A 21,676-nucleotide genomic window follows, 5' to 3' on the forward strand; every position below is an offset into this window, starting at 1 on the left:
GAGTGCCACATAACTCTTCCTGTATTGGAACAAGGACTTCTATTGGTCAATTTTTGTGACGTCAGACAGTTGAGTTTGTTGTAAACTGCCAGAACCTATGTACTGGGACTTTCTCAAATGAAGTTGTTTGCGACGATTAGATGTTTTCCAGGAAGCATCTGCCATGTGTTTGCACTACTCATTTACTCAAGACTAGATTTGCCAGCAGACAGTATTGGGAGACACACACAGCACTTCTGTCCACCTGGATGGTTCATTGGACACTGGACGTCGAAAGCCTTTGGATTAATGATCAATTTCATCCATCAGGCAAGAGGGCTCCTCTAGTTAGTAATCATCAAGCGGTCCCCGGTGCAGAGATCACTGCTCGCCAGCCCGCCGCGCGAGCAGACGGGACCATGGAGGACAACTCGACGACTTCGTACTCCATCCCTCCCCAGCACTTCAACATCTCCGACATCATCGTCATCGTGGCCTATTTTGTGCTGAACATTGCAGTGGGAATATGGGTAAGTCCACCCACTGGCAATTCAGGGGGGGCATTTACACACTCTTGCCTTTTAATTACAAGATTTGGAGTTTAACAACAACAAATATTGGTTGGAGGGGAACAAATGTGGATGTTGGGCATGGGCTGTGTTCTAATCTATGAGATATCAGTTTAAGGTACACAGCTGATGTGCTCTGCATTTTCTTTTTTTACACAAGAATCCCAACACAAAACTGTAAAAGTGTGCAGTGTCGCCCTTGCACAACACATTGTAACAGTTAATAAAAGAGGCAAATGCATTTTATGAAGATGAGTGGATACTAGGCAATCAAGCGTCTGAAGTAGCTAAACAAATTCTGCAACATGACTAAAGTGAATCAACTAGTCCTAGGTCCTTTGGGGACTGTCGTCCTCAAATGTGCCATTTTCCTACTTTTTACATTTCGCCAATTTATACTTTTTAAAACCTTCTTATGCAGGCAAGAGAAAATTGTGTAATATGTGTCATTTTCGAAAAAAACATGTATTATGTGTAGATAAGTCATGTGATTTCGCCTTGCACGTTTTCAATTTGGCACTAGTATACCATCACAAATCCAGGCCGCACTACTAGTTGATACAGGTTTGCATGGAATATTACTGCTATTTGTGCTGGTTCAGCCTTGTTTTTTTTATGCTTCGCAACGATATTTAGTGCTGCACTTGCAAAAAACTTTTCTCCAAAACCTTTACTTGCGAAAGTTGTTGCGTTACTTAACATAATACACAGTCCATTGACGTCATCTAGGAGGTCGCCTAGGGTCGCAACTGCAACCCCTGGTTTGCCCCTTACGACCCCTGGCACTGCCTTTGCCAACTCAGAGGTGGCAAAATCAGTGGGAGGAACACAGGGGCAGCTTATGGATGTTGGCTGCGACTCCAGTTTCTTTGTCTTTTGTCAATTTTGTATTTCCCTACTAGTGAATCATGTTATTCACTGTTAGTGCAATAAGCCATGGAGTACAGTTAGCTGGATTTTGACCGTCCCTGGCATTCGAGGTGTGCAAGAAAATGCTTTTAAATGTATGTTGTGTGCGTGCTTGTGGGTGATTGTGTGTTTATGTGAGAGTGTGTGTGTATGTGATTTTGTGTGTATTTGTAAGTGTGTGTGAGTGAAAGTAAAGGTCAAATGGCGTGTGGTATCACTTGTGCTACCCCAGCATTTTGGTTGATTGATGACAGTCCCATTTAGGCGTAGGGTATGTCTGAAACAAATTAGACTAGTCGGTTTTTTTATGTGAATCTGTGGGTATTTATTTTTCCTGGCTCTTCATTCTCAGTTTGTTGTTGGGGTTTTTTATACTTATGTTTCTAATATGATTACATCTCATGCCTATTTATTTTGAAGTTGTGTTCTAATTTTTAAGGTTTTCTATCTAATGCAGCATTTTGATTTGGCTTTTTAATGTTTGTTTTATTAAACACTACTCTTTGAGGAGAGCGAGTGTGTATTAAAATAGTCCACAAAACATAATTAAAAAAAGTAACAGAACTGTGTAATACAACTCAAAGTTGTGCTTAACAGTGGAGCCCAAAATATGTCTTGCCCGGGCCCCAAAATCCTTAAAATGACTAAGGGCCCGATTCACAGAATGAACTTAAGACTCAATCCTAAACTTACTACTATTTTGGTATCCACGGAATGCACTTACTACTTTTGGCATTCACAGAATGCACTTACTACTTTTGGTATTCACAGAAGTTAGGATTTTGTCTTAAGTTTGTCTTAAAACAGACTTAAGACAGACTTAAGTTAGGATTTTGTCTTGAGTCTGTCTTAAGTCTGTCTTAAGTTTGTCTTAAGACAAACTTAAGACAAAATCCTAACTTCTGTGAATACCAAAAGCAGTAAATTCATTCTGTGAATGCCAAAAGTAGTAAGTGCATTCTGTGAATTCCAAAATAGTAGTAAGTTTAGGATTGAGTCTTAAGTTCATTCTGTGAATCGGGCCCAATGTAACTGATCCCACGTAGTGCGGAGTATAGTCAAACAGACGCTACATTTTAGCCAGCAACACTTAACATGCAGTGGACGTTTACATATAATGGAAAAAAGCGACATTATTTTTCCCAGAATGCAAAGAGAGAAACCTTGACCTGCCAATCAATGACCTGCTGTCTCTTAGTATAGTAGGCGCTTCATTCTTAGCTTCACTGATGGCCTTACAAAGTTTGTCATCATGTACCACACATATATGTTCCCATATCTCAATTTCCTCAACACAAGCATGAAGAAGTCCTAATGAATGAATGAAATCTGTACAAAAGCTGTGTCCTCATCGACTGATTGAAGCATCATTAGGGTCTTGCGTGTGGAACTGGGCAAGGACTTATTACCATCCATCTGATACGGTCAAATGTATGGCTAACTATGATAAATCCTGGGGCGCCGGTTTCAATAAATTAGGGGAGAATTAGGGGAGATCATCTTTCCATCCCATTTGATTTGCATGTACTTTGACGTCTTGGTTGAGGAGGAAAGCTAGATCAATTTGAAGAGCAGATCTCACAATTATGTCCTAGTTGGAGAAACACTGTCAGAACAGAATGCCGTTTTTTGAAGATTTGATGAGGGTACCAATGGGAAATCTATACATTTTTTGAAGAACTATGCTTCGAAACATCCTGAGCCTGGGACATTCCCATTTGGAAAGAATACTGTAGTTGCAGCTTTTTTTCTTATCTTTTTTTGCAGTTGCAGGCATTACATATTTATTAAAGTTCTATACACCACCTAACTGAGCCTCCTCGGTGCTTTAGAACTTTGCTGGGGAATTTACACAGCTTATAACACAATTGGACATTTCCAGTTTCAATGCAACACACTATAAAAGGGATTACAACGAGAAGCATGAATTAATAACAAGTAAATACATTTCGATACTAAATACAATTCAATATACTAACCGCAGAGATCTAATGTCTCTCTATTATATAGGCTTCTAACAAAGTTATTAAACAAAAACCAAGGGCCTCACGTGTTTCGGTTCCAGCAAGTTATATCATAATACTGCACCTGGGTCTTTAAGCATAACAAAAGTCTTTCAAAATAAAATAGCGCGGTTGTTAACCATTTTTGCAGCACTGACTATTCTGACTGGAATCTAAGTGGGACCAAAGAGATTCGGTGCCACAATGTGATATTGCAATAACAGATCATCAGTAGGGTTAAACTAACCTGTCTCACTGTTTCATACAGCTGAACACAGGAGGTTTGGCTCAGTATGAAAAGGACCATGTGCTCGAGGTAGCTTTTGCTATTTTGACCCCTGCCGTTGAGTCAGTCTAAAAGCTGCTGAACATAATGCGCTTCGATAGGCTATTTTATCCTGCTGTGATTGGTTACCCCAGTTAGGCCTCACCTCTAGATGTATTTGCAGAGAGCTAAGTTATTTGAGCACACTGCTAAATTAAGGGGTTCAAGACATTTTCAGTTAAAGTTCTTGGTCCAGTTTCACAAAAACTTCAGTTTTCTTGCTCCAAGTACAAATGGTGTCAAAGCGAATGCTGCGGTGATGTCTTCTAATTAAATTCTTATTTTGCCTCCTCTTCAGTTTATAACTTGATATTTTCTCAGACTTGGGGCTTTCACGAAACAGTGATGTTCTTAGAAAGCAGTTATGGCCCATGCTTCTATTATCTGAGACTCACATCCTCTTGTCCGGTGTGTCTATTACTGTATTGATGCTGATCTGTACCTTAGCTCACTCATATTATAGTCTGATAACCTAGATGTACTTCTAGACATACCCGGCATATGTAGTGTCTAAACCTGCTTTGTTCCTCCACCCTGGTCAAAGGAACCAAGTAATCCTTATTTTGCCACTAGCAGAGTAATCAGACATGCACAGATGGGTGAATGTGGTCTTCCATGTGACACTAGCAGAGTAATCACACATGCACAGATGATAGAGTGTGGTCCTGTGTGTGTGTGTGACACTAGCAGAGTAATCACACATGCACAGATGGCTGAGTGCGGTCCTGTGTGTGTGTGACACTAGCAGAGTAATCACACATGCACATATGGCTGAGTGTGGTCCTCCATGTGATGCTAGCAGAGTAATCACACATGCACAGATGGCTGAGTGTGGTCCTGTGTGTGACACTAGTGGAGTAATCACACCTGCACATATGGCTGGGTGTCCTCCTGTGTGTGTGTGACACTAGCAGAGTAATCACACATGCACCTATGGCTGGGTGTGGTCCTGTGTGTGTGTGTGTGACACTAGCAGAGTAATCACACATGCACATATGGCTGGGTGTCCTCCTGTGTGTGTGACACTAGCAGAGTAATCACACATGCACCTATGGCTGGGTGTGGTCCTGTGTGTGTGTGTGTGTGACACTAGCAGAGTAATCACACATGCACATATGGCTGGGTGTGGTCCTGTGTGTGTGTGTGACACTAGCAAAGTAATCACACATGCACATATGGCTGGGTGTCCTCCTGTGTGTGTGACACTAGCAGAGTAATCACACATGCACCTATGGCTGGGTGTGGTCCTGTGTGTGACACTAGCAGAGTAATCACACATGCACATATGGCTGGGTGTGGTCCTGTGTGTGTGTGTGACACTAGCAGAGTAATCACACATGCACATATGGCTGGGTGTCCTCCTGTGTTTGTGTGACTCTAGCAGAGTAATCACACATGCACATATGGCTGAGTGTGGTCCTCCATGTGATGCTAGCAGAGTAATCACCCATGCACAGATGGCTGGGTGTCCTCCTGTGTGTGTGTGTGTGTGTGTGACACCAGCAGAGTAATCAGACATGCACAGATGGCTGAGTGCAGTCCTGTGTGTGTGTGATACTAGCAGAGTAATCACACATGCACATATGGCTGAGTGTGGTCTTCTATGTGATGCTAACAGAGTAATCACACATGCATAGATGGCTGAGTGTCCTCCTGTGTGTGTGACACTAGCAGAGTAATAACGCATGCACAGATGGCTGAGTGTGGTCCTGTGTGTGTGTGAGACACTAGCAAAGTAATCACACATCCACAGATGGCTGGGTGTCCTCATGTGTGTGTGACACTAGCAGAGTAATCACACATGCACCTATGGCTGGGTGTGGTCCTGTGTGTGACACTAGCAGAGTAATCGCACATGCACATATGGCTGGGTGTCCTCCTGTGTTTGTGTGACTCTAGCAGAGTAATCACACATGCACATATGGCTGAGTGTGGTCCTCCATGTGATGCTAGCAGAGTAATCACCCATGCACAGATGGCTGGGTGTCCTCCTGTGTGTGTGTGTGTGTGACACTAGCAGAGTAATCAGACATGCACAGATGGCTGAGTGCGGTCCTGTGTGTGTGTGACACTAGCAGAGTAATCACACATGCACATATGGCTGAGTGTGGTCTTCTATGTGATGCTAATAGAGTAATCACACATGCACAGATGGCTGGGTGTCCTCATTTGTGTGTGACACTAGAAGAGTAATAACGCATGCACAGAAGGCTGAGTGTGGTCCTGTGTGTGTGTGACACTAGCAAAGTAATCACACATGCACAGATGGCTGGGTGTCCTCATGTTTGTGTGACACTAGCAGAGTAATCACGCATGCACAGATGACTGAGTGTGGTCCTGTGTGTGGCACCAGAAGAGTAATCACTCATGCGCAAATGGTAGAGTGCAATACTCTGAAAATGTATTTGCATACACCCCAGTTAGAGCAGAAAAAAACAACTATGGAGGTCCAGGGATGCCTGGAAGCTTAGGAACACAGATTCTTACCACCCTATACATTTACCCACCCCTAAACCCTAAAACCTCCATTACCACCCTATATCTCTAGCCATCCCTAAACTCCCCAAATTCTTTTGTGTCTTAAACCCTTACCCACCCCTAAATCCTAAAACTACCCTACCCACCCAATACCCTCACACCCCTGCCATGCACAGTTTTTTCATCAATAATTTGACTACAAATGTATCAGTGATATCAATGATGTCATAGAATATTTCTTGAGTAATGTAATATGTGGGGTGATTAGTAGTGCATGGCCACGGCATGAGGCATAGTTATCTTAGAGCACGGGCTATAGTCACTTGAGATACATATATCTGGTGATTTCCAATGGCTTTGTTCTTTTAAAATATTACGTTGTCACTGAAAACTTCACATAACTATAACATTATTTTAACCCTTGATTGAATTCAGTTTCTAGGGTATTTTAGCATAAAGTAATATTTTATTACTATACGTAAAAACAATGGGATAGGGTACTGGGGCTCAGGGAGGGGGGTCCGCATGACCCTCCTCCTCGTTTGTATGGTATTTGCCCCAGTGGGGGGGTCCACAGGGCCTATTAAGGCTTGTTGAGGGGGGCATGCCTCCCTCCCCTTTATAATGGAATTCAGCCCTGGGGCATGAGGTCCCAGTACCTATTAAGGCTCGAGGATGGGAAGCACGTACCCCCTCCCCTTATTTAAAAAAAATATTATTAATAGGGGAATGGGGTACCTGGGGCCTCTCAGAGGCTCAGTTAGTGGGTCCACATGCCCCCTGGCCATAATCAATGTTTTGTGCAAACCCCTGGCCCTCCGCACCCAAGAGGGGGTCATTTTAAACATATCGCTGGAGCCAGCACCTAGGGGATCAGGGTATCCCTACCATAACCTTTTATTAGGTTTTGACTAGGAAATGCATGCGTACAAAGTACGCATGCGCTAGGAAAAATCTTATGATCTGTGTGTGGAGTCGGGTAACAGCCCCCTCCTCCCATTGGCTAGCCCCATAAATGGAGGCTAACCATTGGGAGTTGGCTCTGTCCATCAATCCCGGACCAGATTCGGGGGCGTTCCCGAGATTTTTTGGCTTTTGGCTACGTCTGCCGAAAGCCTGTTCTCGGGAACGCCCCCAAATCTGTGCCGGCATTGACGGCACCTGCCCTCATTGCAGTTGAGCATTATGTTCACTGTTTATAAAGTTTATTTATAAAGTAATAGTAATGAAAGAGCGCGCCTTACACCGTGCCGCCCGCAGAGCTGTATTCATTTAATATTACTTCGCACACAGGAGGGGTGTAAATGTAATGGTTATGTAGAGACCCCGTCTCTCGCTGGGCTCGGCCTATAAACACTCCTTGGGCCGCGCTGGGATTGGCCCAGCAGGCCGAGCCTCCGCCGCGTCATCGGGAGGAGGAGGAGGAGTGGAGAGCATTATGTTCACTGTAAAAGTAATGAAAGAGCGCGCCTTACACCGTGCCGCCCGCAGAGCTGTATTCATTTAATATTACTTCGCACACAGGAGGGGTGTAAATGTAATGGTTATGTAGAGACCCTGTCTCTCGCTGGGCTCGGCCTATAAACACTCCTTAGCCCCCATCCCCCTTGGCGTCACTCTGATTGTAATCTGGTGAGTCGGTCGCCTCCCGCAGCGCACCCCCTGCTCGGAGAACTGTACAGGGCAGAAAGACCAAAGCGTGTTTTGCATTCCCTGACTATATTTACCTGCATTAGTCAAATATTTCGGCGCCTTCCAGCCACTCCCTGGTCGTCCACTAAGTTTCTCTATGCTTCTGACCTCATGCACGCGCCAGGTTGTCCTGTGCATCTGTGCCCGATGAGCACGCACTTCTTGCGTCTCTCGTACGCCCGCTGAGCTTCTATCTCATGCATACTTGTCTGTGCACACATTTGACCTATTTTTCGTTGCACTCCGCCCTGTGTATCCAGCTCTTTTTAAACTCTTTTTATTAACAGCTTACATGAAACAATGACGGTCATACATTTATACATTGGAGTCATCTACGTGCACCAGAAAAGACACAGCATCAATAGGCTTCAGAGCAGCAGAATAATCAGGACTTACAGAGAATGACTGCTTTAAACTACGCCTCAGCGATCCAGCTCTTTCTTGATCCTCATTCTTGCACGCGCATGTGTATGTCTGCTTTATTTTAGCTATAGTTCAATGTATATTCCCTCATTGGTACCCATAACTTTCTTGTGCACCAGCAACACCTGCCTGTACTGGTTTTCCCGTTCATTCGCCTTCGGGTTCTCAAGTTTTCCAGTCCGTGCTCGAGCAGCCACTCATTCCCGGTATTTTCTTTCAATACTGGAACTTGTAGTCCTGATTTTAAAATGGGTTAAACGTGACTACAGATCTCAGCATTGAACATAAACCACTCGGATATTGTGCGGAATAAAGCTCGGTGTTTTCCACTCCCACTAAAATGCGGTTTCTATGGGTTCAGATATTTACTGGTTGTGTTAATTACCTCTAATGCCAACTTCTGCTTCTGAATAAGGCTCACCATGCATATTCAGTATTAAACACACCAAAAGTCTGCATTTTTGCCTTTTCCAGGTTTTCTCTGCTAAGGAATTTTTGCAAGTTCGACACGCCGGAATCTGTCAGTAGTAGACTGAGGTTGCGATAATTATTAGACAACTCGTTATGAGTCCTGGGTCGCGGCGGTGATGATTCACAAAACAGTCCAGCAAACTAAAGAAAATACGGTAAAATTCTGTGTCTGTGAAGACTTCAATCGGAAGGTGTAGCGTTAAGAAAATGTGATTTGGAAATTTCGCCTTTCTTCCATATGCAAAATCCTTCCTCCACAATTATGGCTTTTTCAGTGCTGCCTTCTAGAAGCTTACTTATTGTTAGAAGTGAAATGAGAGAGAGGAAAGGCCTTTACCTTGTTTGGCAATTCTTACAAAGTTACAACTCTGAGGCTGTACACCAACACAGGTGCCACCACCTACGGTGCGACCAGGAGACCATTATGTTTCTGACCCTTCGCCACTCTTATGATTGTGAAAAATCCATCGACCTCTTAGATATTCTGAAGCAATAAGTCATTGACACGTATATATTTTCTGTGACTCAGGTCGAAGTGTATTTTGGAAATAGTAAATGTGTTCAAACTAGACAAACCCGTTGTAATGGTTTGTTTACACGACACAATACTTCACCTGCAACACTAGGGCAAGATCCTTGTCTTCGTAAATGTAGAGGCTGCCAGACACTTTATAAAGAAAATTTGTGACAAGAGAGTACCTTGGAAAAAGTCCACTAAATACTTATTTCAGCTATTGAGTGCCCAATCTGAATATCATTGAGTTTAATACGTTACACCACAGAAGGCTAGCAGTGAAGCTGTTGGTCTGCTGCCCCCTGTGGTCTAGAAGAAGCTGACCCACCGTAATTAAAGGTTTCTACTGTGTTGGCGGAAAAATTTGCTTTTGTGTGCTTGGTACCCCACCTGGAGAACATATATATTAGTTTTCATTTTAGCCTTCTTGGTCTGATGTTTGTTTGTTAACCACACAGCCTTGAGCCTCATAAGCTAAAAAGAAGATATCAATATTTCAGAAGGTGAACAATTTTTGGCAAAGGGCTCCCACAAACAGGCCATGGCCACAACGACAGCATTCTGCTGGTCATGCCAGCTCGACTTGCATGTTTCTGTTGTAAAGAAACAAACCCCAAAATAAGTGGTTTGTGTTGAAAAATAGGATAGCAATGGTCGAGACACAATGGAAACTTTTTACAGGAATTTGGGGTAATTGTACATTTTTCCTATTTTGACTGCCCTTCCTTAAACAAAAGTGTGGAGGGCAGAACAACCGTCGATGGTTGACGGATTGAGGAGTGCAGAATACACTGACCCCCTGCTTCTTGGTCTAACTCAGTCATTGCCCTATTTTCATGTTGATCCCCAGTGTGTGTGGGGGGTCTCGCAGTGTGTGGGGGGGGCTCACAGTGTGTGGGGCTCGCAGTGTGTGGGGGGGCTCGCAGTGTGTGTGGGGGGCTCTGTGTGGGTGTGTGTGGGGGGCTCTGTGTGGGTGTGTGTGGGGGGGCTCTGTGAGGGGGGCTCTGTGTGGCTGTGTGTGTGTGGGTCTCTGTGTGTGTGTGGGGGGGCTCTGTGTGGGTGTATGCCAGGAAGCATAAATAGTAGTGATTCCCCCAAATTACCCTGAAGGGAGGTATCAAAGTGCTGGGCCTAAATGGGGTCCCTATTGACTTATTCAAAGACAATAGATTGGTGAGCCCCACTATTATTCAACGTATTGAGGAGTGCAGAATACACTGACCCCCTGCTTCTTGGTCTAACTCAGTCATTGCCCTATTTTCACGTTGATCCCCAGTGTGTGTGGGGGGTCTCGCAGTGTGTGGGGGGGGCTCTCAGTGGGTGGGGCTCGCAGTGTGTGGGGAGGGCTTGCAGTGTGTGGGGGGGCTCTGTGTGGGTGTGTGGGGGGCTCTGTGTGAGGGGGGCTCTGTGTGGCTGTGTGTGTGTGAGGCTCTGTGTGTGTGTGGGGGGCTCTGTGTGGGTGTGTGTGTGGGGGGGCTCTGTGTGTGTGTGGGGGGGGGGCTCTCTGTGGGTGTTTGTGTGTGGCATTTGCGAGAGATTAAGCTATTGACATTGTAAATGACAATGCCATTTATTTATGTTAGAAAAAAACATAAATAAAAATAATGTCAAGAGTAATGCCAATAGCTCTAACTTTAACAAAGGCAAAACCATTGCATTGTAAATGCTTGTAACCATTTTTTGTAGGATCGGGTCTGAGTCCCGAGTCCTAAGATTGCTGCTGCTACTTCCTTATTGATGTGGTAGCAGCCAATCAGATATCAGCATGAGATCCTTCGGCCTGTTGATCCTCTATGGTGTGAAACATATAAAGATTTTGAGCATTAATTGCTAAACAACTACTGAACAGATTTACACTATACCACAAAAGACAAGCTTTCTGTACCAAGATCTAGGTTTCTGAAAAATGTTTTGTAAACCTGTTCAGTGGTTTTTGCGGAAATGTGAAAAATGAATGGGGAACACTTGTTTTCGGACCCCACCCCCCTTTTTTCTCAGCCCCTGCTTGTTTTTTTTTTTTGAATATATTTTATTGGTTTTCTGTCTTTTTCGGCACATACAATCAGCACTTACAGGTATGTTAGGCAAATGGTCAAAAACAAGCATTTCGCACAGTCCACATTGTAATGCAGTAACAGTTTAAAGCAAGAACAGTTCAGCATGATACCACCAATGTGTCTCACTGTTCTTTCATGCAAGTTGGCAGCTTGGTGTGTATGGACATGTAAGTCGTGTTAAGCATAACGACGCCCAGTACCGGTTGTGGTGCAGGTCAGGACCCAAGAATGCATTGTGGCGCACGGCGGCATGTTCTCGTTAGGGCACATATGTCTCTGGCCCTCTCTGACATCTGATGTGCGATGTATCGTGTTATATTTCCGTGCGTTAGGAGTGCTGAATGCCAGAACAGTAGTAATAACCAACACAATACACGCAAACTTAAAACAGTCGTGCCAGCGGTGAAAGTACCCTGGCTTCGTAACGTAACTGTAACAGAAACGGGGGAGTGATACAAAACAGGGGAAGAGTGGGAGAAAGGTAAAGATAAGCCTTTGCAGTGCCACCTGTAGGCAGAAGGAATTAGGGTAGAGAATAAGGGTCACGAGGTAAGTGTGATGAGGGTGTGGTGCCTATAAAGTCAGAGGGGGTGTCGACACGTAGTCACGGGGGCGAGCGCCCCAAGCCGTGGTGAGGGAGTCGTGCAGTGGCCGTCATTTGTGGCGGGAGGGTGAGCTCTTTCCCAGAGGTGGGGGAGGTGACATTGCTGTGTCTATCGTTTGTCTGAGCATCGGTAGTAGGGGCATGTGGGGTTTGTGGGAGTCAGTGCATCCTGCCCCTGCTGCATCATCGCGTCATAGAGCCGAGTGTTGCATTCCGCGTCCTATCATGAATGGGAGAGGGGGGTGGTGTTTGTGTGGGGTTGTCTATCCCATGCCATGCCTATAGCCGGCCTAGGGAGGAGCTCGAGTTTAAGTGATCCCCTGTTCCGTGCTCGCTTGGTGGAAGGATGTCAGGATATTATCCCAAAGTTGGGCGATAGGGAACTTTCCAGTCCCGCCGTCTCCTCCCGACGTAACGTCATGCTTTCCGCTCTCGCCCAGCTGGTGAAAGAAGCATACCAATACTTGACATGTGGAGGTCCGCTCTACTTCCAGCGCCTGGTAAGTAGGCCCTTGACCTGGATGGCACTTTGTTTAGTTTGGTTCTTTTATATAGCCCCAGAATGCAGGCTTCCCATGTGTGCGGTACCTCCTCTTCTGTACTGTGTGTCAGTAGGGTTGTGATTGTGGTCCAGTACGACCGAACGTCGGGGCATGCCCAGAGCATGTGCAGTAGGTCTGCCCCGATCAGGGAGCATCTCGGGGTTCCGTCGGTGTTAATCGAGAAGTATTTGTTAATCTTATCAGGTGACAGGTACGCACGGTGTAAAATATAGAACTGTCTTATCTTGAAACGGGAGTTGCCTGGAACATTGACCGGGCTAGCCAGCACCATCGCCCATTCCTTGTCCGTCCAGTCCCTCCCTCTATCCGTTGCCCATTTGGTTCGTAGTTGCTGGGTAGGGTGTTGCGTGTGTTCTAGGAGGGCCTGCGCCAGCCAATGCATCACGTGGGATCCATTACCCATGACATGTAGATATTGCATGAGGTGGTGCATTTGTGGCTCCTCAGACATGTCTCCCCAGGTGTCTGCTAGTGTACATATTAAAGACGCATGTAGAAGAAACTGCCCAGCTGATAGGCCTGTGCTTTCAGCCGCGTAGAGATCTCCCAATGTCTCCACTCCAGCCCGTGTCCAGCTCTCTAATGTGGTTGCTGTTAACTCTCCACCCACCCTGGGAGTGCCCAGCAAGGGGAGCACCGGGGCGTAGGGCTTCACCTCTCGGGTTAGTTTCAGGCTGCGCAGGAAGCACTTGTGTGCCACCGCTAGATGTATCCGCGTGGGGCAGGAGACTCTGGTCAGTGGATGAAACAGTGTGTGGATTTGTGTATGGGTTCAGGAGGTGGTATCAGTGGCTGCATCTCCCAGATTTCTGCCACCCAGCCATCCTGACACCCATTGTAGTTGCGCTGCCAGGTAATATAATTCCAAGTTGGGGACGGCGAGGCCCCCGGTTTCAGTAGGCGTGTATAGTTTGGTCAGCGCTACACGGGGCCTCCCCACGTTCCAGATGAGGGTTCGGAGCAGGGCTTCCAATTCGCGAAACACTCGGGTGGGAACATAGCTCTGAATGTTCGCATAATAATACAGTAGACGCGGCAAGACTATCATTTTTGTTAGCGCGACTCGGCTGGGCACGTTCAGTGGTACAGTTCTCCAGAAGGTTATTTGGGAGCGTAGTGAGGAAATCGCCCTCATCAGGTTCCCCTCATCGGGTTCCGGTATATATGTATTCCCAGGTACCTGAATGTGATAGGGTACCAGGTGAGTCTCTCGCCATCTATCCGGATGTCACATTCTGGCGTTTCCGGGCTGAAGGGGTATACTCACGATTTGGCCCAATTAACTTTTAGGCCCGACATGGCTTCAAAAGCCCGAAATGTATCCGGCAGAGACTGCGGAGCACTGGTCAGATCTCTTACATATAGAAGCAGATCATCAGCATAAAGCGAAACCGCGTGCACACCGTCCGCCATTGGGACACCCCATTCCTCCCCCTGCGCCCTTAAGATGGTGGCGAGAGGCTCCATCGCCATAGCGAATAGCAGGGGGGACAGGAGGCAACCCTGTCTGGTGCCCCTCTGCACCTTGATTTCGTCTGAGAGCAATTTGCCCGTGCGCACGCGCACTGTAGGTCTCTGATATAGCAGGCCAACCATGTCCATATAACCATCCCCTAGATCGTATTTTTTCATCACCGCCGCCAAATACGGCCACTCTACAGAGTCGAACGCCTTTTGGAGGGCCAGGGCGGATGCAAGTATTTTGTAGTCCGTGTTTAGCAATGCTAGTGGTCGGTATTGAAATTTGAAATTTGAAAGGGTATTTATAGAGCGCGAACGGTCGCTCCGGAGGGGAGCATCATGGCGCTGAAACAATTAGATGGCCTAGTCAGGGTGGAAGAGGGCGGGTTAGATGGCAGCTTTGGACCAGTCATCGGGGAGGTTGAAGATCCAAGTTTTAAGGAGTTTTCTGAAGGGTTTCTCCAGGACTTGTTGTCTCAAATGAATGGGCATGCTGTTCCAGGCTTTTATGGCCAGGGTATTTAGGGTTTTTCCACCTTTTGTCTTCAAGTTGTAGCTGGTGGGAGACATGAGTTTTTCTTGTGCAGAACGGAGGGGTCGACTGGGTACGTAGTGAGGGAAGCGTCTGGTAAGATAATGAGGGCCAGTTTTATTGAACGCTCGAAAGGCAATGGTAAGAATTTTGAAGAGAATCCTTTTGTGTAGGGGAAGCCAGTGCAGTGTCTTTAGGGCTGCAGAGGCAGAGGATTTGCGTGGTAATTTCAGTACCAGTCGGGCGGCCGTGTGAAGGATGCTTTGGAGTTTGGTTTGGGTAGATTTCTTTGTCCCAGCCAGAAGGCCATTACAGTAATCGAGGCGAGAGATGATGAAGGCCACTGTAACTGTTTTTCTGGCCTCTAGAGGGAGGAAATCAAAAAACTTTCTGAGTGATCTGATTAGGCCGAAGCATCTGCCGGCAACATTCTTAGCGTGTTGGTCGAATGATAGGTCCGAGTCGAAAGTAACCCCGAGATTTCTCGCAGTTGTTACGGTCTGCGGCGGAGCAACAGAGTTGTCAGGCCACCAGAGGGCTGGGCTACAGGAGGCGTTCTTTCCGATGGGGAGAATCTCTGTTTTGCTGGAGTTACATCTGAGGTAGTTGATGTCCATCCAGTGGAAGACCGCGGTTAAACAATTTTTGAGATTGTGCTCAGCTTTAGTAGAGTTATCTTCGAGGGGTACAATTAACTGCGTGTCATCGGCATATGAGGTGACTGGTATGCCGTATGACTCAATTAGAGAAAGGAGAGGGATGAGATAAATATTAAAAAGGAGGGGACTTAGGATGGACCCCTGGGGACACCGGAGGTGACCTTTTTTTCTTTGGATTGAAAGGGTCCAAGGGCGACCGTCTGGACTCTGTCGTTGAGGAAATATTTTATCCATAGAAGCGCCGTATCTGAGATTCCAATGTCCCTCAATCGGTCGATGAGGATAGAATGGGAGATGGTGTCGAACGCCGCCGTGAGGTCTAGTAATATGAGAATGGCCTTCTTCTTCTGATCTTGCAGGGTTTTTATGGTGTCTGATAATTCGATCAGAGCGGTCTCAGTAGAATGTCTGGGGCGGAAACCAGATTGTTGGGGGTGAAGTATGTTGTGGGTTTCTAAGTAGATCTTAAGTTCTTTGTAGACCAATTGCTCTGTTATTTTGCCCAAGGCGGGGAGAAGGGCGATCGGGCGGAGATTGGTCAAGTCCGCCGGAGATTTGTTGACTTTTTTCATAAGTGGTTTAACAATGCCCCTTTTCCATAGGCGGAGGACCGAGCCAGAGCTGAGTGACGAGTTGACTATGTCATTGATGACGGGGTTAACAACGTCACTGAGTTGGTGAAGAAGTTTTGGAGGGCATGGGTCAGAGGGGGAGCCTGATTTACATGATAGAATGACTTCTCTGGTTTGTGCTAGAGTAACCGGGGTGAAAAGTTTGAGACTGCCACCTGGGAGTTCGGATTTGTCAGGGGTAGAGGGCCCTGGATGAGTTTGCGGGGGGGGGGGGGGGAGAAGGTCATTTGAATGGAGGTGATTTTTTCCTCAAAATAGTCTGAGATTTTATTGCAAAGGTCTTGGGATGGGGGGATTTCGGGTTGGAGGGCTTTGGGCTGGGTAAATGATTTTACTATGGAAAATAAGGTTTTTTGTTTCTGTCTGGCTTCTGTAATGGCGTTGACATACACGGATTTCTTTGCAGACTTGATACTAGAAAGGTAGTTTTTCCTTTGTTTAATATAGAAGAGACGGTCATCGTGATCGTAAGTTCTGCACCATTTTCGTTCGGCTTTCCTGCAATTTAGGTGAGTGGTCGCTAATGTGGATGTATACCAAGGGGCGTTGTTTTTGGTATTCATTGGGTTTTTGCGGGATCGCTTAATAGGGTTCCGATTATTGATCTCGAGGGATAGCCAGTTATAGAAGAGATCTGCGTCTGCTTCGATGTTACCGGAAAGAGCGGGCGTGTGTGATTGAAGGATGGGGTTAAGTATGAGGTTTTCTTGGACAGTTTTCCAGTTGACGGAGTGGTCACAGTGAAAAGTAGATTTGTTAACAGTAGGGTGTGAGAAGGTAATATGGAAAGGGATCAAACTATGATCAGTCCATATCTGGTGGCAGGGGGGTAGGGTGATGAGAGATGAAAGATTGGTGCAAACACCGTCGAGGTTGTGACCAAGGGAATGGGTGGGCAAGATGACACTTTGTTGGAGATTGAAAATTTCAAGTGTCTGTAGAAAACTATTAGTTTGTGGGTCAGAAGAGGACTCGAGGTGTAGATTGAAATCTCCAAGAAGAGTGAAATGAGGGTAAAGGAGTAGAAAGTGTCCCAGAGCATCGCTCAGGGAGGCTAGAAATTTGGAGGCGTTTCCGGGCGGACGATAGATCAAACCACCAGTGAAGGAGAATGACTGGCTAAGTTTGATAGAGAAACCTATACCTTCCGTATCAGTTAGGGGGTCTAGGCCAAACGTGTGACAGGTAAAGGTATTTTTCAGAATGATTGCGACGCCTCCACCTCTGCCTTTCAGTCTATCTTGTCTGAAAAAGGAGTAGCCGAGGGGGAGGGAGATGGCAATGTCTGGGTTGCTGTCTTCTGTTAGCCAAGTTTCAGTAATCAGAAGACAGTCCAGATCGGACTCGAGAATGAGATCGTGTATATCCTGACTATGTTTGCACATAGATCGGGCATTTATCAAACCACCTTTAAAGGGCGGTTTAGAGTCCTTGGTTGGGGGAGGTGGGGCGGAGGGGAGGGGTGGGGTGTTTGTGAGGGACCAGCGGCAGAGCTTGCAACTTGTTGGGCCGAAGACATTTGAGATGTCGAGTTTACAGGGGCAGTGGTGGTTGCCTCGCAATTGGTACAGTTCGCTAGGTAGGTACCTGAAGTAATTGCGGGATTGGGCAGAGTTTCCTGCGCCTGGCGCGGTCTTGGTGCGGACGGGCGCAGACGGGCTTGCCTTAGGCGCGCCTTCGGCGCGCAAACGGCGCTCCCGCTGCGCTCGTCCGCTGCACGTCCTATGCAAGCACATATCTAGCTAGGCAAGAGGGCGTGGCCTAAGAGGGGGCGGAGTCAGCGCGCACACCTGGTCTGATGGCGGCTGCTGAAAGCGAGCGAGAGAGGTATGAGCCCATGTGCTCACCATCCCTACCGGGCTTCGGGATGGAAATGAGGTTGGCCTCATTTAGCGTAGGAGGGAGAGAGGAGTCTTCTGCAGCAGCCGCATACACTTTTAACAGCTCAGGGATGAGGACATCAGAGCAGGCCTTATAATATTCGGCAGGCAGCCCGTCTGGGCCAGAGGACTTGCCATTGGAGAGGGCAAAAATTGCGGTGCGTAGGTCTTCAGATGTAAGTGGGGCCCCAATGTCACCCTGTTGTGCAGCGGTCAGCCCTGGCATGGGCAAGTCTGACAGGTACTCCGCGATGTCAGCAGTAGGGACTGTTAGTCGGGATTGGTATAATGTCTGGTAATGCCCTGTGAACGCTTCGTGGATTTTGGTCTGTGTGTATACTACCTCGCCTCTATCAGTGCGTATCGCTGACACTGGTGTTGTGTGATCCTCCTGTTTAATAAGCCAGGCTAGCAGCTTTCCGGGCTTATCGCTGAGGTGATGTGTGCGCGCTGAGTGAGCTGCGTAGTTAAAGTGACATAGTCGTTCCAGTAATCGCGCGTGGTCTGCTCGCGCCATCAGTAGGGGTCCGTCCGCGCCACCTATGGCGTTCTGTTCCTGTTGGAGCATGTCTGTCTCCACTCGCATCAAGTCCCTTTCTAGCTCTTTCTGCATACATCCCTGTGTGCCTAGGCAATGTCCCTTAATCACGACCTTGAAGGCGTCCCATTCGATCTGGGGAGAGGAGTTGTCTTCAAAGTACTGCGCCGTTTGCGCAAGGAGAGAGTCTCGAAAAGGGGCGTCTAGGAGGAGGGCCGGCTGTAGTCTCCAAGTGGGAACGGGCGGGTGCAGTCTCTCCCATGCAATGGCTAGTATGTGCGGATTGTGGTCAGAGTGGGTGCGGCCCATGTAGTGTGTGTCCACAATGAGGGGCAATAGATCGGCAGAAACCATGTATCTATCCAGACGTACATGTAGGGTGTGCGCTCCCGAGTAATATGAGTATACTCTGGATGTGGAGAAGTGTGGCTCAATGGTTAGAGCGGCAGACCCTGATGCAGAGGTCTAGCCCGGGACCAGGGTTCAATTCCCCGCCTCGGCGGGTCTTGGGCTCATAAATTTCACGGACCTGTTAATTCTCGCCTCGGTGCCTATTCCAATCATGGAGTCCCACTCTGCAACTCTGGGCAATAGCTTGCTTAATCTCCACAACGGCCCCCACAACGCTAAGGATGCCTGGCCTCCACCTTGGGGGTGCCCAGAGTGGACGCCTCACAGGGAAAGCCAGGATGGGTTCCACAGCAGTATTTGTACAAGCGCCTTGAGACCCTTGCGGGTGAGTAGTGCGCTATACAAGTATCAATTTTTATGTGGGGTTGTGTGTGCGCCAAGCATCGTGTAAAGCCCATTGTGTCGCCCAGCCAGCAAGTGCTTTCATGGCTCCATGCGCTGGTGTGCCGACCTGGGGTAGGGATGACCGGTCCAGTGTTGCGTCCAGGATGCAGTTGTAATCACCCCCCAATATCCATGGGACGCCATGCCAGTGTGCCAGTTTTGTTGAAAGTCGTGTGAAAAAACTACCTTGGTCTGTGTTGGGGGAGTACAAGGAGGCCATAACTACCAGTTGCCCATGGACTATTACAAATCTACCGTCTGGGTCAACATGAGAGTGTGATACTGCCAGAGGGGTCCCAGGCTTAACCCATAACAATGTCCCGCGGGCATACGAAGAATACTCCGTGGCATATAGTTCTCCGCGCCATCTGCGGCGAAGTGCTTGTACCTCCGTCGCGTTTAGATGTGTCTCCTGCAGGAGTGCGATATGTATTCGGTGTCATTTCAAATAAGAGTATATTTGATACCTACGCGACGGTGTGTGCATGCCCCTGATGTTCCATGTGCAAATTTTTATCGCAGTCATTCTTTTGCTTCAAGTGACTGTCCCTCCCCCTTTCCACCCCCGCCCAGCTTACATGCTCCCCCCCGGGTCCCCCGCACCATCCGTCGTCCCGCGCTCAGAGGCAACTGCAGTGGCATTAAAATGAAATCTCCTAGGAAGTAAAAGGGATTAAAACATAAAGTCACAACAGACCAGGAAGGATCAAAACAGTGGAAAATACCAAAAGGTCGGTTGCTAATCATGCCGCCGTCCAAACTCTCAAGTGAGATAGCGAACCTTACAGTTCTAGGGGGTGTTACATGCTAGTAGCAGTTACAGTGCTATGGTAGTGCGGCCAGTATGAGGTGCTGCTTCCCTGTCTGGGCCACACCACATGCCACTGTCAGCAGGAGTCACTTTGGGCAGTGTGTCGCGGCTCTTCATGTGCACGTTCCTCCAAATCAAGTCCCCGAGCAAGGAGCCATGCAGAGTCACTCATCCCAGGCATAGCCGGACCAGCGATGTATAGGGTTCAGTCCACAGTGGCAGTGGGAAAAGTGTCATTAGCGCAGCGCCCCAACACCAGTCAATGTTCGGAAGTGGTACTCACCGCACACCCCCGCCGTTGCTCTCCAGGGGCACAAAAGTCACTCACTCAATATCGCAGGGTCTCAACCCCGCTGCTGCAGATGGCAGCTCCGCAGTCAGGACATTATGGGTTGCATCTCGTCCATGTAGGTCGCGCAGTGTTCATCAGTTGAGGAGATCCGCCATCTGGGGTGTGACGTCTGGTTGGTCCATGGATAGTTGGGAGTCGGTATTCCATAGATGGCCTCATGGTCGCTCGGAAAGGCGCGGGGACTGGCCTCCAGAGCAGGGATCGACGTCGGGGAACTGCTAATTTCCGTGACCTTGCGGAGTGCGTCCTGTTGTTCCAAGAGGACCAGTTCTGCTGGTGGGGAATGGGTCGTTGACTCCTGTGTCCTGTGGCTCGCAGGTGATTTCAGCCTGCGGCGTCGCCGCGATCCTCGTGGACGCAGCATTGTGGTGGATCCATGTGCCCGTTTATTCGCCGTGGCCATGCCGCCATCCAGCCAGGCCTCAGCCTCCTCGGGGCTGGTAAAGAAGTGTGTCTTGTCCTGTGCTATCACTCTCAGCTTGGCGGGGAAAAGAAGGGAGTACTGGAGTCCCGCCTGTCTCAGTCTCCGTTTCACAGCGAGAAAGGAGTGTCTTTGGCGTTGCACCTGGATGGTGTAATCAGGGAAATACATTACGCTGGCGTTATCTATCCGAACCTCGCTGAGTTTCCTGATTTCGCGCAGTATTGAATCGCGGTCCCGGTAATTTAGGACGCGGAGGAGCAGCGGCCTGGGATTAAAGCCTGTTGGGAGGGGTCTTGTCGGTACCCGGTGCGCGCGCCCCACCACGAAATGCGGCGACAGCGCGCCCTCCGGCAGTATGGTTCTCAGCCAATCTTCCACGTATTCTGTGGGGTCGTTCCCCTCCCATTTCTCCGGTATGCCAACAAGCCTAACGTTATTTCTCCGCGCCCTCCCTTCTGCATCCTCAGCATGGTCTTCTAGAAATTCGACTCTGTTCAGGAGATCCTGTATATGCTTGTCCGCCTTGCTGACTTGAGGCTCAAGGTCCGTTACCGCGCCCTCTAGGGATTTGGTGCGCTCGGCCAAGTTCTTGTGGTCGGTTCTCAGGTGGTTAAGGTCGATCGCCACGCTGTCAATTCTTGTTTCCAGTGAGGTGCGGGTCTATTGAAGCAATTCTTCCAGACGTTCCATGGCAGCCAGTACAGTATCTAGTTTCGCTGCCACGTGGTCGGCGTCCATTTTCTGTGCTGGTTTGTCCGTCTTTCCCTTCAGTGATGCTCCTCCTGTGCCAGTACGCCTTTTGACACCTCCAGACATGGGCGAAACAGTGGGTAGCAGAGTCCGTGACGTCTGCGAGGGCCTCGCGCGGTGGGAACCAGCCAGTTGTGCGATCCAGGCAACAGGTATGTCGAGGTCCGGGGTCCCCGGTAGATCACCAGGGGAGGTAGCTGTGGCCGTTTTCCACCTTAGTTCATGGTAGAGACTGCAGGTAGTAGCGCCAGGAGG

At 48.0% G+C, this 21,676-nt stretch overlaps 1 protein-coding gene across 1 annotated transcript in view; it reads left to right on the top strand.

Annotated features, from left to right (window-relative positions):
* The first annotated feature begins 226 nt into the window (after nucleotides 1–226).
* Nucleotides 227–21,676, top strand: part of SLC5A10 (solute carrier family 5 member 10) — a 611,774-nt gene continuing 590,324 nt past the window's right edge. The window contains exon 1 of the mRNA XM_086940716.1: nucleotides 227–509. Within this exon, the coding sequence (XP_086796842.1) occupies nucleotides 249–509 (261 nt within the window). The 5' untranslated portion in view covers nucleotides 227–248. The remainder of the gene's footprint in view (nucleotides 510–21,676) is intronic.

This window comes from Lissotriton vulgaris, chromosome 10 (assembly GCF_964263255.1).
Source record: "Lissotriton vulgaris chromosome 10, aLisVul1.2, whole genome shotgun sequence".
Classification (NCBI taxonomy): domain Eukaryota; kingdom Metazoa; phylum Chordata; class Amphibia; order Caudata; family Salamandridae; genus Lissotriton; species Lissotriton vulgaris.